This window comes from Callithrix jacchus, chromosome X (genome assembly GCF_049354715.1).
Source record: "Callithrix jacchus isolate 240 chromosome X, calJac240_pri, whole genome shotgun sequence".
NCBI lineage: Eukaryota > Metazoa > Chordata > Mammalia > Primates > Cebidae > Callithrix > Callithrix jacchus.
Window position 1 is genome coordinate 130,736,881 of NC_133524.1, and position 16,294 is coordinate 130,753,174.

The following is a 16,294-nucleotide window of genomic DNA, read 5'->3' on the forward strand; positions in this document are numbered from 1 at the left end:
TCTGCTAATGAATACTTCCCCTGACAGGGCTCAGTTTCTGGAGCATCAAGAGGAGGTCAAAGTTCTCATGGAAGTATGAAGGGCACAGTCGTTGGCTCCAGCACATCTCTTGGTGCCAATTCCTGGGTGTGATGTAACAACCAGGCCAGCTCCAAAGTAAACTCTAATAAATAAAAGATAAATTTGAGAAAGCCAACACCATTTAAACAAGACAATAAGATTTCTCTATAAATTTGACAGGGAAATGGACTATCTGGAAAAATGACATTTACATTGTTATACTCCTGTGGAATAAAATGTAGAGCATCCAGGAATAGACTCACACACATAGGGTTACTTGACTTCTGATAAAGCAATAGAATAGTATAGTTGGAAAATAAAACTGCTAGTTCAACAGGATATCCATTTGCAAAAAATGAATTAGTCACCCCCACCTTAGAAAATACCCCGGGGTGATGATTTGGCCTAAAATAAATACTCCAGGCAACTGATTGTCATCAAAGAACTAATGATAGAGTTGAGATGCACCTACCCAGGGAACAAGAGTGGGAAGGAGAGATTCTGATGATGACATTCATCACTCATGCTAGTGTACTGGTTTAAGAAATGTTAACAGCAATGGAGCAGAATGTTAGACTGCAGACTACCAATTAATTTGAAAGATTTTCCATATTTTTATAAATATAAAAAGTAAGAGGTAGTTTCTCTGTTGATTCAGTGAACTTTTAGAAGAATCTCTTGTTGTCAATGTTCTAATCCCTTGATTTTTTTTGTAGGTTGGCATTATGGACCTCCCTTGGAGGCCCAAATAGAGCAAAAGGATGGGATAAAGACCAATCCACTCTCTTTTCAGGAGCTGGCATAAGCTGTCTTCTCCTGCCCTTGGACATAAGAGCTCATGGTTTTGGGGTCTTCAGACCCCAGGACTTACTCTGGTTCTCAGGCCTTTAACTTTGGACTGAGTTACAACACCAGCTTTCTTGGTTCTTTGGCTTGCTGACGGCCTAGTGGACCTGTGAGAAGAGGGCCACCATCCCCCAGACTTCAGACCCCAGAATGGCAGATCCACTGACGGCTTGCGCCGTGTGCCTGAAAAAGCCACAGACACTCAATGCCAGCCTGTGAAAGCAGCTGGGAGCAGGGCTGTACCCTGTAAAGCCACAGAGGCAGAGCTGCCCAAGGCCATAGGAGCCCACCTCTTGCATCAGCGTAACCTGGATATGAGACATAGTCAAAGGAGATCATTTTGTAACTTAAAGGATTAATGACTGCCCTATTGGATTTCGGACTTGCATGGGGCCTGTAACCCCTTCGTTTTGGCAGATTTCTCTGATTTAGAATGGGTGTATTTACCCAATGCCTATACTCACATTGTATTTAGGAAGTAATTAACTTGCTTTCATTTTTACAGGCTCTTATGTAGAAGGGAATTGCCTTGTCTCAGATGATACTTTGGACATGGACTTTTGGGTTAATGCTGGAATGAACTAACACTTTGGGAGACTGTTAGAAAGGCACGATTGTGTTTTGAAATGTGAGGACATGAGATTTGGGAGGGACCAAGGGTGGAATAAAATGGTTTGACTGTGTCCCCACCCAAATCTCATCCTGAATTGTAGTTCTCATAATCCCCACATGTGGTGGAAGGGACCCTTGGGAGGTAAGTCAATCATGGGCTTGGTTATCTCCATGCTGCTCTCATGATAGTCAGTGAGTTCTCATGAGATCTGATGGTTGTATAAGGGGCTTTTCCCCCTTTACTCAGCACTTCTCTTTCCTGCAACCTTGTGAAGAAGAATGTGTTTGCTTCCCCTTCCACACATTGTTTCCTGAGGCCTCCCCAGCAATGCAGAACTGTGAGTCAGTTGAACCTTTTTTCATTATAAATCACCCAGTCTTGGGTATTACTTTATAGCAGTGTGAGAATGGACTAATACAGACTCAATGTCTGCTCTCCATCAATGTCATATTTGAAGCATTGTGGCAAATGACTGACCCTCGGCTGCGCTCTGCTGCCTGGGGTCCTGCTTGAACCTTGATCTTCTTTCTAGGAGGAATTGGGAATGTGAGATGATGTAGGGTTGCATCCAGAGGGGTTGGGCATTAATATGTTTGTGGCATCCAAATATAACTATAAGGCCAGGACATCCATATCTAAGGAGAAGACCCCAGGGATAAAACCAGGAGCCCAGACTAAAGGCAGTGTGGGTGAGACTGCCGGGGTGGGAAAGGAATGCTGTTTTTTCTCTGAAACAGCAGGCCAGGAGGAAGAGTCAAGAAGTCTCTGCTGTTCTGCACTGGTCAGGCAGTTGAAGAATTTGGCCGGATCAATACTCAATGATCCCATCATTCACTAGAGATTCCCATTTTCAGAGCCACCCCAATGGGGGAAAAATTGAGGGTGAGGATTACTTGGGAACTAATGGGATGGGGCACTTTTGTAAGCTTTTTATAATACAGGATCAGGACAAGGGCTGCAGGGGATTGAATGAAAGGCCAGGAAAGAAGTTCATCTGTGAAAGAGGCCCAGTGGTGAGATAATGAAGTGTGTCAGTACATTTTGTTGTCATTATTGAGTTGAAATCCACATAACATAAAATCAACCACTTTGAAATGCATAATTCAGTGGCATTTATTACATTCATAATGTTGTGTAACCATCACCACTATCAGTTCCAAAACATTTTCATCTCCCTAAAAGGAGACCTTGTACTCATTAAGCAGCCACTCTCCATCCTCCCCTCCCCTAGGCCATGGCAACCACTAATCTGCTTTCTGCCTCTATGAATTTACATATTTGGGACATTTCATATAAACGGAATCATAAAATATGTAATCTTTTTTGTGTCTGATTTCTTTCACTTAGCGTAATATTTTCTCTTGTAATATGTATCAAATACTTCCTTGTGAGTTTTTTTGGGTTGAATCATATTCCAGTGTACAAATATACCAAGTTTTGTTTATCTGTTCATCAGTTGATAGACATTTGGGTTGTTTCTACCTTCTAGCTATTGTAAATAGTGCTGCTATGAAAATTCATGTACAAATATTTATTTGAGTGCCGGCTTTCAGTCCTTTGATTATGTACCTAGGAGTAGAAGTGCCAGGCTATAGGACAATTCTAGGTTTAACTATTTGAGGAACCACCTGTTTTCCACAGTGGCTGCTGTACCAGTTAATGTGCCCACTAGTAATAAATAAGGGTTCCAATTTCTCTACATCCTATCACTTGTTATTTTTTTTTTTTAATTGAGCTGTGCATGGTGACTCATGCCTGTATTCCCAGCACCTTAGGAGGCTAAGGAGGGTTGATCACTTGAGGCCAGGAGTTCAAGACCAGCCTGGCCAACATGGCAAAACCTGTCTCTACAAAAAATGTAAAAATTAGCCAGGTGTGGTGCCATACACCTGTAATCCCAGCTACTTGAGAGGCTGAGGCATGAGAATCACTTGAACCCAGGAGGCAGAGGTTGCAGTGAGCTGAGATTGCATCACTGCTCTCCAGCCTGGGCATTGCAAGACTCTGTCTCAAATAAATAAATACCCATCCTAATGCGTGAAGTGGGTCAGGGTGAAGTGGTAGCTCATTGTGGTTTTGATTTGCATTTTCCTAATGACTAATGACATGAGCTTCTTTATGTGCTTGATGGACAGTTGTATCCCTTCTTTGGAGAAATACATATTGAAAGTCTTTGCCCATATTTTGATTGGGTTGTCTTTTTTGTTAAGTAGCTAGAGTTATTTTTATATTTCTGGATACAAGTCTCTTAGCAGATACACATTTAAAAATATTTGCTCCCACTCTGTAGGATGTGTTTTCACTGTCTTGATAGTGACTCTTATGCACAAAAGTTTTTAATTTTCATGAGGTACAACTTATCTGTTACTGCAATGTTTATAAAAAGAAAGCAATAGAAAGAAAACCAAACGTCATCAACAACCAAAAAAGCAAACTCCCCAAATAAACAACAATGGGAAATAACAAAGACGCATTGAGAAATGCATGATACCTTCATATAAGAGACTACTAGGTGGCTTTGAATATAGAAAAATAAACATGGAAACATAAATATGAAGTGGGAGGAGAAAGTTTCAAAGTAGTATGTTCTTTCTTCTTCCCTCTACCAACACAAAGTAGAAACTTTTCCAAAACACAGCAGTTTCCCTTGGGGGTGTGGTGAATAGGAGTAGGATGGGATTTTGCATGCTCTTTATATTTCCCATTTCTCAATGTATTTGCTCTGGTGCCCCCAGAACTGCCTGCTTAGCTGCTCTCTTGCCTTCTGACTCAGTCTCTTAGCTCACAATCAATCTCTGGAGGTAGGATGGAGAAAAATCAGGTGAACCCATCTCAGGGTGGCCCCAGCTGCTCCCACAGGGGAGCTCCATTTAGAGAAGGCCCCCAGGTCTGTCCCCCCTCCAAGCCTTGGATTCTTTTCTTTTCTCTTTTTTTGAGACAGGGTCTCCCTCTGTTGCCCAGGCTGGAGTGTAGTGGTACGATCTCGGTTCACTGCAAACTCTGTCTCCTAGGTTCAAGCGATTCTCCTGCCTCAGCCTCCCAAGTAGCTGGGACTACAGGTGTGCACCACCACACTCGACTAATTTTTGTATTTTTAGTAGACACAGGGTTTCACCATGTTGATCAGGCTGGTCTTGAACTCCTGACGTTGTGATCTGCTTGCCTCAGCCTCCCAAAGTGCTGGGATTACAGGCACGAGCCACCGCACCCAGCTGCACCTGGGTTTCTTATCTGCCTCCTGCATCCCACCCAGAAAGAACAAGATCATCTTCCACCCTTACTCCAGCCCAATTCTCTGGCATTCCATTCCACCACTACTCCAGTCCAATTCTCTGCCTCTCCAGGGAGGATTGGGAGCTCAGGAAAAGAGCTTCTGCTTGGGGTTCTATTTCAGACTTGGTTCCTGTCCTTGGTTTCTCTGTAAAATGGGGATAATGGTTAGGTGGTTGTGGGATTATCATGAGATTAGAATGCAAAGCACCTAGAATGCGCCTGGCACATGGCAGGCTCTCATGAGAGGTCCGTTCCCTTCACTCGGTTCCTTTTCCCCACAGTAACAAGGCTGCTCCAGGCGAGATCAGATGACAAACATTGAACAGACATCATCATATTTGCTGCTTACAAGCATCCCAAAGGAGCCTTACTAAAAACTTGAGGTTGTACAGTTTGCCTGGCACCACACAGTAGGAAGTGGAAGAGCTGGGCTCAGGGCTCAGGGCTCAGGTCTCCTGGGCTCCCATCAGAGGAGAACTGGCCTTCCTGCCTTCCCTTCCTCTGTAGCAGGGATGGGAGGGGTGGTCCTCTCTCTTCAGGAACTCTTGGAGCCAGGCTCTGGGAGGATCATCCTCCATCTTGGTTTGCCAAGTCACTTCATCCCTGGAGTGGGAGTGGGACCATCAGGGATTGAAGAGGACCATCTAGACAAAGGGGAGGGAAGCTCAGGGCCTGGGGCCCATTTCTCCTGTGGTGGAAGATACCATAGGGTGTTGGCACCAGTGCTTTTGGAGGGGTCCTCCTTGTGAGGGTGCTCTGACCCCTAGGTAGCCCTTAGCAACAGGAGTGCCCCCAGGGCCCCTAAACCAGGCTGCATTCCTGAGTCTTTGCCACCTCCCTGTGTCCTCCGATGCCTCCCTCCAGGGGCCCTGTGGGCCTTCCTCTAACACTCCCCTCAGCCCTCCCTCTCCCACCTTCTACCTGCTTGCCAACCCTTAGAGCAGTCACTAGGGAGCTCTCTCCTGTGGGAGTCACGAGGGAGGGGGGCTCTGATGGCACAGTTTGCCTCCAAGGTGAGGGTAGGGAAGCAGGTTTCCGGGACTAGGTCCTTTATCTTCTCCAAGATTCTGCAGTAACCTGGCTGGTAGGGAGGCAGTGGGAGGTGGCCTCGGGCAGGGAGGGTGTCTGTCTCAGCGCTACACAAAATGACATGTATGGAGTCTGTTTCAGTTCAGTTCATCGCAGTTCACCCTCAGGATTCTACTGACTTGGACACTTTTGATCACCAGACTCTAAAGTGGAAGAGGACTTACATTTTGGGTCGTTTGAACAGACGTTGTAAACAGGACAAGCAGCCACCTCTCTAGGCCAGGCTACACTGTTGCCTGCTTCTCATGGGGCAGTAGTCTGGGTCATGTTGGGTCTCAGCACAGCCTCTGAACAGGAAACACCGTCCCTGCCACAGGCTCCCCAAGCCCTCCCTCTCGGAGGCTTCTCCCTGCCAGTTCCTGGCCATGGGAGCCGGTGACCTCACCACAGGGTCTCTCTCCACCCGGGGCCACTGCATCCCCCACCAGACACAGGAGGCCTCCAGTTGGGATTTTAGTGTATTAAATCAAGGATTTTTTCTTTTAACTTAGAGAAAACAAGACGTGACAACACCAGAAACAGGAACATCTCCCTGGCCAGCCTGTGCTGACCAGTACACAGTGAATCACACACAGAAAAGCGTAAGTCATTCCGGTCGGTGTCTGCATTTGTAGAAGCTCTGCTGCCTGGAAAACAGACTGCAAATAAATAAAGTGCGTGGAGACCCTGTCACACAGCAAGGGCCCCCGAGAAGGGGAAGGGAGTGAGGTGGAGGAGCAGCAGGCGGGGCTACCACTTCAGGCAGCAGAAGTGAAAAAGCAGGGACAGGAGCAGATGCTGTGGGCTCAGCCCTGCCCCTCCCCAGCCACCCCTCTAGGCCAATACAGCCACAGCAGAAGCCACTGGGGGTGGGCAGACATGGACTTCTGTGCCCCTCTTATAGGGTAGGGCTTCCTGCAGTGGGAGGGGGATCTCTGAGGGCAGGGACCCCTGCGGCTCTGACATGCATTTCTCCCAGTAGGGAAGCAGCTTCCAGGGTCCCAAGCCGAGCCTCTTGCACGGGGAGGGCTCAGGCACCCCCACACTCCCACGCATGCACTCAGAGAAGAGCTTTCCTCCACCCTTCCTCACTGGCCCAGGAAGAGGCTGGAGCTGGGGATCCAGTCACCCAGAGGGTGACACCAGGGTTTGAAAGTGCCACATCTGTGCATCATACACCAGGAGGCCCCTCATTCCTCTTCTCCAGCCCTGTGTCACTCTTGTCCCATGGAGGATGCCCACAGAGATCTGTAGGGGGGATCAGCAGGCTGACAGGCCCCCATGGGGGTCCAAGGTGGACAGAGTAGGGGTGGATGAGAGGGGCCAGCAGGGTCAGGGGTTCCCAGGAGACCTGGTACAAGGAGGCACACCATCAGGCCCTAGCTGTGGGAGACTGCAGGGGGCACAAGGCAGCCACCGTCCCCTCTTCTGGGGTCAGGCAGGTGGACAGCTTCATTCAGGACCTGGGTCCAGTGGGCAGCTGAGGAGGGTACATGGTAAGTGGCTGGGCCACTCTGTCCCTGGAGCTGGCCGACTGCTGCAGTTTTCAGTCCCAGGAACTGGGAACGTGGACCCTGGGGTACCGGTGTAAGAGATACAGAAATGGGGATAGAGGGTGAGGGCAAGGGTCTCTTCCTGGCTCCCCTCTGGGCTGCTCCTGATCATTGTGGTATACCAGTTAGCAGCACACCAGGGGGCCCCCAGGACCAATCCAATCTGTGAGGATGAGATTCTCCTGTGTGATCCTGAGGATGGTGGGTCGAGCTTCAGGAGAGAGAATTGGGGTCATGCCATGAGTCTCAGCCCAGGCCCACCCCTGGTTTATCCCTTCTCACCTCCTGGTTATGTCGTGTTTCCAGGAGCCACGACAACACCACCACCTCCACTCGGCCACTGAACTGGGAGGCTTGTGCCACTTCACTGCTGAGGAGCCCCTGATGAAGCTCCAGGTGGGGTGGGGAGACTAGGTTCTGTCGGGGAGATCTTGGCTCCACAGGGGTCCTGGGGCCCATCTCTCCTGTCTCCCATCTCAGCTGTCTGTCCTCCTGATCTTCCCTGTTACCTTCCGTACTGCTCCAAGGAAAGCTAGATCCCCAGGTTCCCTCCCCCGGGCCCCTGTCTCCCTTGGTGCACTAGGAGCCCTATGCTTCCTCTCTGCTTCCCCCTCCCTCTTCCTACCATGCCAGGTCTTGAAGAAGACTGGGGAGGGGTGTGGGGGCCTGCAGGCCCAGGGGTACACTCAATTCCTCCTCCTCCTATTTTCGTGTCAAGGGCAAATCCCCCACCTCCCCAAAGCCTCAGTTTCCCCTGTCATTAGGAGGGGGAATTGCACTCCTTCACAGTGCTGCTAGCAGATTTCAGTTCCCAGGGAACTCGGGCCTCCCTTCCCGAGCCAGGACGGGATCATTGGGCACCCCCGCCTCATGAGCCTTTGTCCGTGCTGTGCCTCTCCTAGGAAGGCCCTTCGTCTCCTCCTGTTCAGGCCAGAGGTGCCCCCAGGCAATGGCAGAGAAGGGGCAGGTCACGGTCTACAAACGCCAATGCCTGAAAGAGAAAGAAAGATAGATGGGGACCTGAGTTGCCTAGCCACCAGAGAGGTCCTTGCTTCCCCCAGAATGGTGTCCTCTGCAAGCCCCTCCTCCATCTGCTCTGCCCAGCCCAGGCTGAGAGCTGCTGTGTGCTCAGGCAGGTCTCCTTTTCCCAGATCACTTCAGTACACAGTGGGCTTCTCGAGGCCATCTGGAGCCAGAGGTTGGGACTCTGGCCCTGGGAAGGCCTTACTAGGGGCCTTAGGGAGCATGGGATGACATGGCAGAAGAGCAAGACTGTAGGGAAGGGGACAGTAGGAATGAGTCTCTCCCACTCTTCCCTGTTTCCAAATGTAGAGCTTGAGGGGTGCCCTCAGGGAGAGGCAGGGGGGCACGAGGGACATCAGGACCAGGCACAGACCAGTCCTCTGGCCCCAAAGACAGGACAGGAGGCATTACGGCCAAGGGCTGTGCAGGAGCTGCAGAGAGCCCCAGGGCTGACGGCTGAGAAGAGAACAGATGTGGGGCTTGGCCTAGAAGAGAACCGACCTCCCTATGCCCACCGAATTGGGGGAAAAGGGTGGGGCATTGTTGCTCTTCTAGGCCCTTCCCTGGACCGCCCCCCGCCCATTCCCCTCCATTCCTCAGCGTTCAGGGGATACCCTCCAGGCCTGTGCAGAAAGGGAGGCGGCACTGGGGCCAGGGTGGGAGGGGGCCGCCCCTCACCCTATCCTGGAATCGTGACTGGGGAGGAGGCGAGAGCCTGCGGCTGCCTTTCCTTTCCCCAGCTGGGCTCCACAGCTTTTTGGGCTGGTTTGTCCCGTGCCTTCCATATTTCTCCCTGACCACCAAGGTGCCCCGCCATCTGGAGGGCAAAGCCACCGCCCCTCTCCCATTCCAACCTGTCGCCTCCTACCTTTCTGCTCCGGGCCTGGAAAGTCAAGTCGCAGTCGCAGAATTCCCTCCTTCCGGCTTCCCCCTCTTTGGCCAATGTGAGGCAACAGGTCGGCCGAGCCCAGGTAGTTTCTGGAGCCCGACGGTAGGGGCCTGTTCAGTGCGTTTCTGCGCGATCTGGTACCCCTGGGCTGAGACCGGGGCTGGGCCAGGGGCCAGGGCCACGGCCAGGGCTAGGCGGTGGTGCCGGGGCGGCGGAGGTCTAGAGTCCAGGGGCCCGTGCTGCCCCGCCTCCGCCCCCCGCCGCGGCCCAGCTGTCCTTCATGCCGGGGACCCGGCCGGGGGCTGACGGGGACAAGGGTGCCCCTCCAGCCGGGCCGCCGCCGCCGCTCACTCAATCCGCACCTGCAGGCGGACGTTGAGCATCACCGAGGCCACGATGTAAAAGTAGGGGAAGTTCATGCGCAGCCGCCAGGCCAGGTCGAAGAAGGTGAGCAACGTGCGCGTGAGCCCCTTGCAGAAGGCGCAGTACGAGCCGCGGGCCGCCGCCGAGCGCGACAGACGCACCGCCAGGCCAGACAGGGCCGCTGCCGCCGCCGCTGCCGACAGAGCCGCGGACGCCGCCATGGGCCCGGGCCCCGTGCAGGCCCAGACGACCGATTGACCCACAAGAGCGGGAGCCTCAGGGCTGCCAGACCAGAGCACTAACGCGCCCCGCCGGCCGCAGGGCAACGTGTCCGCCTCGCCCCCAGGTTTCCCAGACCAACCCGGGCTCTGGTGGCCGCAGCCTCAGCCCCTCCTCCCCGAGCCCGCACAGCTCCGCCACCTCCACACCCACTCACTGCGGGCCACGCCCCAAGCCTAGCTCTGTCCCTAGTGTAGCCACGCCCCCAAACGGAAGCCGCCGTGAGGCCTTCAAAGCCGAGGCCCTGCCTACTAGACACTCCCCGCATGCTCAGCTCTGCCCACTGGTCCCCGTCCCGCCCACACAGCACCGCCTCTTTTTGGGCACCTCTGTAGGCCAGAGCGGATTGAAGGGCGGAGCGGCCCGGGATCGCTTTGACACCATCTCTTCGTTGGGGCGGGAGTGGAGGAGGACAATCTGGACCGCTACGCTGATTCGGTACAGAAAGCACATGCAGAAGCCTCTGCCTTTTCATATCACCCCTCTTCTCCCACGGTCTCCCCCGAAAACCGGCCAGCCAAGCCACTGTACCTTTCTTTTATTCGCATTTCTCTTTAAACCGCATAGTGCAGTAACTGCGCTACAGAGTGCCACCAAACCCACACGCGTACCTTTTTCCCTTTTTGGTATATTTGCTGGTCACATATATCTCTTTACCAGCTAATTTCCCCGTTGTCCTTCCCTTTCTAAGCACTGTTCTTTCATTGTTTGCCCTGGTGGCTGCACAAGGTTGTCTCAGGTTTTCATTTTCTCTTGTTTGTGACCTGTTTGTTTGCCGGTGAGTTTAAAAGCCCTTTCGTGGTTTCATTCAATCTTTATTCAATGTAAACCAATCCAAACGCAGAAGCGTTTTCCAGACTGTTTAATGAAGCAGGGAAATGCTCACACTTCGTTATGGTCATGACATCTGAAAAAATGCGAGAAGTAGATTCACCCGACCCCATTCCAGTTTTCACAAGAAAGATTGACATGGGTATTTAAGAACTCTCAAAATACCTGTTCGCTGTCACACTTGATCATCTCTATGGTATCCCATGTAACCGTTGAAGGAACGCAGTAGATTCATATACACTGATTGGGCAATAGTCCTTCATACATGGGAATGTAAAAAAGGTCAAAACTGAGCATCGAGGAAACTGAAGGAGATGGTGTGGAGCAGGGCTGATTGGTAGTCCCCTTTTCCACCTGCTGCCAAACACAATTTAAATATTTTTAAGAGAAAGTGTCTTATTCTGTTGCCCAGGCTGCAGTGTATTGGTGTGGCCATAGCTCATGGCAATCTTGAACTCCTGGGCTCAAGCGATCCTCCTGCCTCAGCCCCTGGAGTAGCTAGGACAATAGGTGGGGCTGCAAATTCTCTATCCATGAGCACATCCTTTAAGGATGAAGTGGAAATAAAGACATTTTCAGATAAAAGAAGATTAAGAGAATTTGTAAATAGCAGACCTATCCTTAAAGAATGGCAGAAGGAAGATTCCTAAACAGAAATAGCAAAGATGATGGCACTTCAGGAAGGAAAAAGAACATTCGGAATGAGTAAATATAGGGGTAGATATAATAGACCATCCTCCCCATGAGTTTTTTAAAAATAATGTTTGATGGTTGAAGCAGAAACTATTATGTCATCTGAGGTAATGTTTAATATAGAGAGAGGAAATACTTAAGACATTTGCATTAAAAGTGAGGCAGGTAAATAAAGCTAAATGGAAGTAAGATTTCTACAACTTACTGAAAGTGGTTTAAAATATCCACAGTAGTAGAATGTGAGAAGTTAATATGTATATTGTAATGCCTATTGATATGGTTTGGCTCTGTGTCCCCACGCAAAATTCACCTTGAATTGTAATCCCCATAATCCTCACATGTCAAGGGTGGGACCAGGTGGGGGTAATGCAATCATGGAGGCAGTTTTCCCTATGCTGCTCTTGTGATAATGAGTGAGTTTCATGAGATCTGATGGTTTTCTAAGTGTCCATGTCTGGCATTTCCCCTGCTTGCACTCGCTCTGTCCTGCCGCCCTGTTAAGAAGGTGCCTGCTTCTCTTTTGCCTTCTGCCATAATTGAAAGTTTCCTGAGACCTCCCCTGCAATGCGGAACTGTGAGTCAATTAAACCTCTTTCCTTTATAAATTTCTCAGTCTTGGATATTTCTTCATTGTAGTGTGAGAACAAACTAATACACCTACAGTAACCACTAAAGTAACTTTACAAAGACATATATTTTTAAAAAATGGATAAATCAAAATGAAGTTCTAAAGAATGTTCAAGTAACCCAAAGGAAGATAACATGGCAACAGAAGAACAAGAAACAAAATTAACGAAGAAAAAACATGTAATAATATGTCACACTCAAGTCCTAAATATCAATAATAAATGTAAATGTGAGTGGTCTAAGCATACCAATTAAAAGACAGAGATAGGTGGAGTGGATATAAAACAAAAACCATGACTCAACTATATCCTATTTATGAGAAACTCACTTCAAACTTTCTTAATTTTAAAGATTTACTCATTCTTAAGTATAATTTAATGTTTCTCATAAAAAAACCATTTTCGCCCAAAACTATACATAATTGCATAATGGAAATAAATTTTAGAAATTAAACTTGGAAGCTCAAAATCTTACAATTAGAGAAAATCTGTAAGATGATCATTTCAATATCCCCCCCCTCCCATAGAGGACTTATTTTAACAATACCCCAGACTGATGATCAATTTCCAGCTGGTGCTAGAATGATTAAGTGACAGGAACTTCATTGCTTCTCAAGATGGTCCATTCCTTGTGTCAAACAAAGGCAGTTTCAATCCATTGGTATAAATTCTAAATTTTGGAAAACACAATAGTAGGTTAATCCTTTAGCATGGTAGACTTTCAGATAGTTGAAGTAACACTTATGTCTTCTTATTAAATATTTGTTCTCTAAACAACAAACTTTTCTTTCAAGTGTTCTTCATAAGGTCAGTTCCTTATCATCTGCATTGCAGTCCTCTGGAAATATGCCATTTTATCAATCTATCTCTTAAAATGAGGCACTTGCAATGGAATTCTACTACATATGTGGGGTACCAGTTTTTTTTTTATTTTTTCTATATAGGTGTTTGGCTTCAGAAAGAATGAGATTAGAACATGCTTATAACAAACTAATATTTATTTTAACAGCTTTTTAAAGATATAATTTATGTATCATAAAATTTATCCTTTAAAATGTGCAACTCAAGAGTTTTTAGGATATTTGCAAAATTGTACAACCATCACCACTATCTGATTTTAGAACATTTTTCTTCCACAAAAGAAGCTCTGTACCCCTTGGAAGGAAGGAAGGAAGGAGGAAGGAAGGAAGGAAGGAAGGAAGGAAGGAAGGAAGGAAGGAAGGAAGGAAGGAAGAAAGGAAGGAAGGAAAGAAGGAAGAAGGGAGGGAGGGAGGAAGGGAGGGAGGGAAGGAAGGCAGGAAGGAAGGAAGAAAGGAAGGAAGGAAGGAAAAAAGAAGGGAGGGAGGGAGGGAGGAAGGAGGAAGGAAGAAAGGGAGGAAGAAGGAAGGAAGGAAGGAAGGAAGGAAGGAAGGAAGGAAGGAAGGAAGGAAGGAAGGAAGGAAGGAAGGGGAAGTTCACTTACAGAGGGAACCCCATCGGGCTAGCAGCATACTTCTCAGCAGAAACCTTACAATAGGAGAGATTGGAGACCTATTTTCAGCATCCTTAAAGAAAATAAATTCTAGAGAAAATACGTATTGAAGGGAGAGATCCAAGATGGCCGATTAGCAGCAGCTCAGGATTGTGGCTCCTGGTGAAAGCACAGGGAGTGAGTTGATGCCACACTTCCAGACGAATTTTTGTTGCCCACAGACCAGGAGATTCCCAGTGGAGGAGCCCCACGGGTCACCAGCGTGACTCTTGGGCTGCACGGCTCCCTTAGGGAAAGGCCTGGACGGGAGATAGGCTGAATCTTTACCAGACAAGCCCTGTGGAGAGAGGTATCCCTGTGTTCCACACCAGCCGGAAAACCTTTACAACTCACCTCTTTCAGTTTCTGAGAGTGTGGGCTTCTTCTCTACTCAAGTGCTAAGCACAGATCCCAGCTCAGCACTCCTGAGCTGTATGCTGCAGCCCTGGGGCACCAGGACCTGCTCATAGCTCCCTCCTCCAGATCCTTGGGGTTGGGTTCCAGGTGCACTGGCAGATTCAAAGGACTCTCAGCTTGCCAGAACACACTCAGGTGGAGCAAAGCACCCAGACCAGGCAGCAGAGGCTGCACTGTGTACACATTCCTGTGGGGTGGTCAGGCAGGGGCCCTTTGAGGAGCTGGGGGGCAGATAAGCCTGCAGGACAAACATGCCCCAGTCCCATGGGGTGTCAGGATCTACATTCTTCCTGGTAATTAGTTGAGACCAGAGCCTCTCAGAAAGAGATGAGCAGCCCTTGGGGGTGGATGCTTATGGCCAGACTCTACTGGGCCTGTCCCATGCTCATAGGTCCCTGGCTTTGTACCTGCTGTAGCTCCCTCTCTGTCAAATCTCTGAGACATTCCCCTGTCAGCCCAAACATCCACAGAGGGTGAGGTCCCTTGCAGCTAGGATCCCAGAATCCCATGGCAAGGAGCGGGCAGTCCCAGAGTCCCTTCACTCACCTTCTCAGGCATCATCTGGGGCCAAGAACCAGCTGTAGTGGTTGTCCATTCTCGGACTGCCATAAAGAATTATCTGAAACTGAGTAATTTATAAAGAAAAGAGTTTTAATTGGCTCATGATTCTGTGGGCTGTACAGGTTTCTGCTTCTAGGGAGGCCTCAGGAAACTTACAATATTGGTGAAAGATGAAGGGAAGCAGGTATATTTTCACATGTCTGACTGGAGAGAGAGAGAGCATGAGGGGGGAAGTGCTGCATCCTTTCAAACAACCAGATCTCTCCCTCTTTTTTTTTTAAATGTTAGGTCTTCTTTATTTATATATATTTTATTGCACTTTAGGTTCTGGGGTACATGTGCAGAACATGCAGGATTATTGCATAGGTACACACATGACAATGTGGTTTGCTGCCTCCATCCCCCCATCACCTATATCTGGCATTTCTCCCCCTGTTATCCCTCCCCAACTCCCTACCCCACACTGTCCTCCCCTAGTCCCCCACAACAGACCCCAGTGTGTGATGCTCCCCTCCCTATGTCCATGTGTTCTCATTGTTCAACACCCGTTTATGAGTGAGAACATGTCGTGTTTTGATTTTCTGTTCTTGTGTCAGTTTGCTGAGAATGATGGTTTCCAGATTCATCCATGTCCTTACAGAGGACACAAACTCATTTTTTTATGACTGTATAGTATTCCATGGTGTATATGTGCCACATTTTCCCTGTCCAGTCTATCATCAATGGGCATTTGGGTTGGTTTCAGGTCTTTGCTATTGTAAACAGTGCTGCAATGAACATACATGTGCATGTGTCTTTATAATAGAATAATTTATAATCCTCTGGATATATACCCAGTAATGGGATTGCTGGGTCAAATGGAATTTCTATTTCTAGATCTTTAGGGAATCGCCACACTGTCTTCCACAATGTTTGAACTAATTTACACTCCCACCAGCAGTGTAAAAGTGTTCCTATTTCTCCACATCCTCTCCAGCATCTGTTGTCTCCAGATTTTTTAATGATTGCCATTCTAATTGGTGTGAGATGGTATCTCAATGTAGTTTTGATTTGCATTTCTCTAACGACCAGTGATGATGAGCATTTTTTCATGTTTGTTGGCCTCATAAATGTCTTCTTTTGAAAAGTGTCGGTTCATGTCCTTCACCCACTTTTGAATGGGTTTGTTTTTCTTCTTGTAAATCTGTTTTAGTTCTTTGTAGAGTCTGCGTATTAACCCTTTGTCAGATGGGTAGATTGCAAAATATTTTTCCCATTCTGTTGGTTGCCGGTTCACTCTAATGATTGTTTATTTTGCTGTGCAAAAGCTCTGGAGTTTGATTAGATCCCATTTGTCTATTTTGGCTTTTGTTGCCAATGCTTTTGGTGTCAAACACCCAGATCTCTTGAAACCAACCATGCTGGGGTCTTGATCTTGGACTTCTAATCTCCAGAATGGTGTGAAAATAAATTTGTGTTTAAAAATTTGTGGGCCCAGTATGACTAAAACTATGGCACGCGTGAGAGAGAGAGAGAGAGAGAGAGAGAGAGAGAGAGAGAGAGAGAGAGAGAGAGAGAGAAACAGGGAGGCTAACTGCTCCCTCCTCCAAAATTTAGGCATAAAAGATAAAGAATGGAGGGAAAAATAGTAAGATATAACTACATTAATCAATTCATTAATGATTTTTTTTCTTTTTCTGCTGGTTGGGA

The 16,294-nt window shown here is 48.3% G+C and overlaps 1 protein-coding gene across 1 annotated transcript; it reads right to left on the reverse strand.

Moving 5' to 3' along the window:
- Positions 1–6,326: 6,326 nt before the first annotated feature.
- SMIM10L2B (small integral membrane protein 10 like 2B) lies at positions 6,327–10,125 on the reverse strand. Its single transcript, XM_035288351.3, has 2 exons — positions 9,305–10,125; positions 6,327–8,404 (listed from the first exon to the last, which is right to left on the reverse strand). The coding sequence occupies exon 1, from the start codon at positions 9,907–9,909 to the stop codon at positions 9,673–9,675; it is 237 nt and encodes a 78-aa protein (XP_035144242.1). The 5' UTR covers positions 9,910–10,125; the 3' UTR covers positions 6,327–8,404; positions 9,305–9,672.
- Positions 10,126–16,294: the final 6,169 nt, after the last annotated feature.

Excerpts from the sequence above, each read along its gene's own strand:
- SMIM10L2B (XM_035288351.3), bottom strand. The coding sequence starts at position 9,909 with ATGGCGGCGTCCGCGGCTCTGTCGGCAGCGGCGGCGGCAGCGGCCCTG.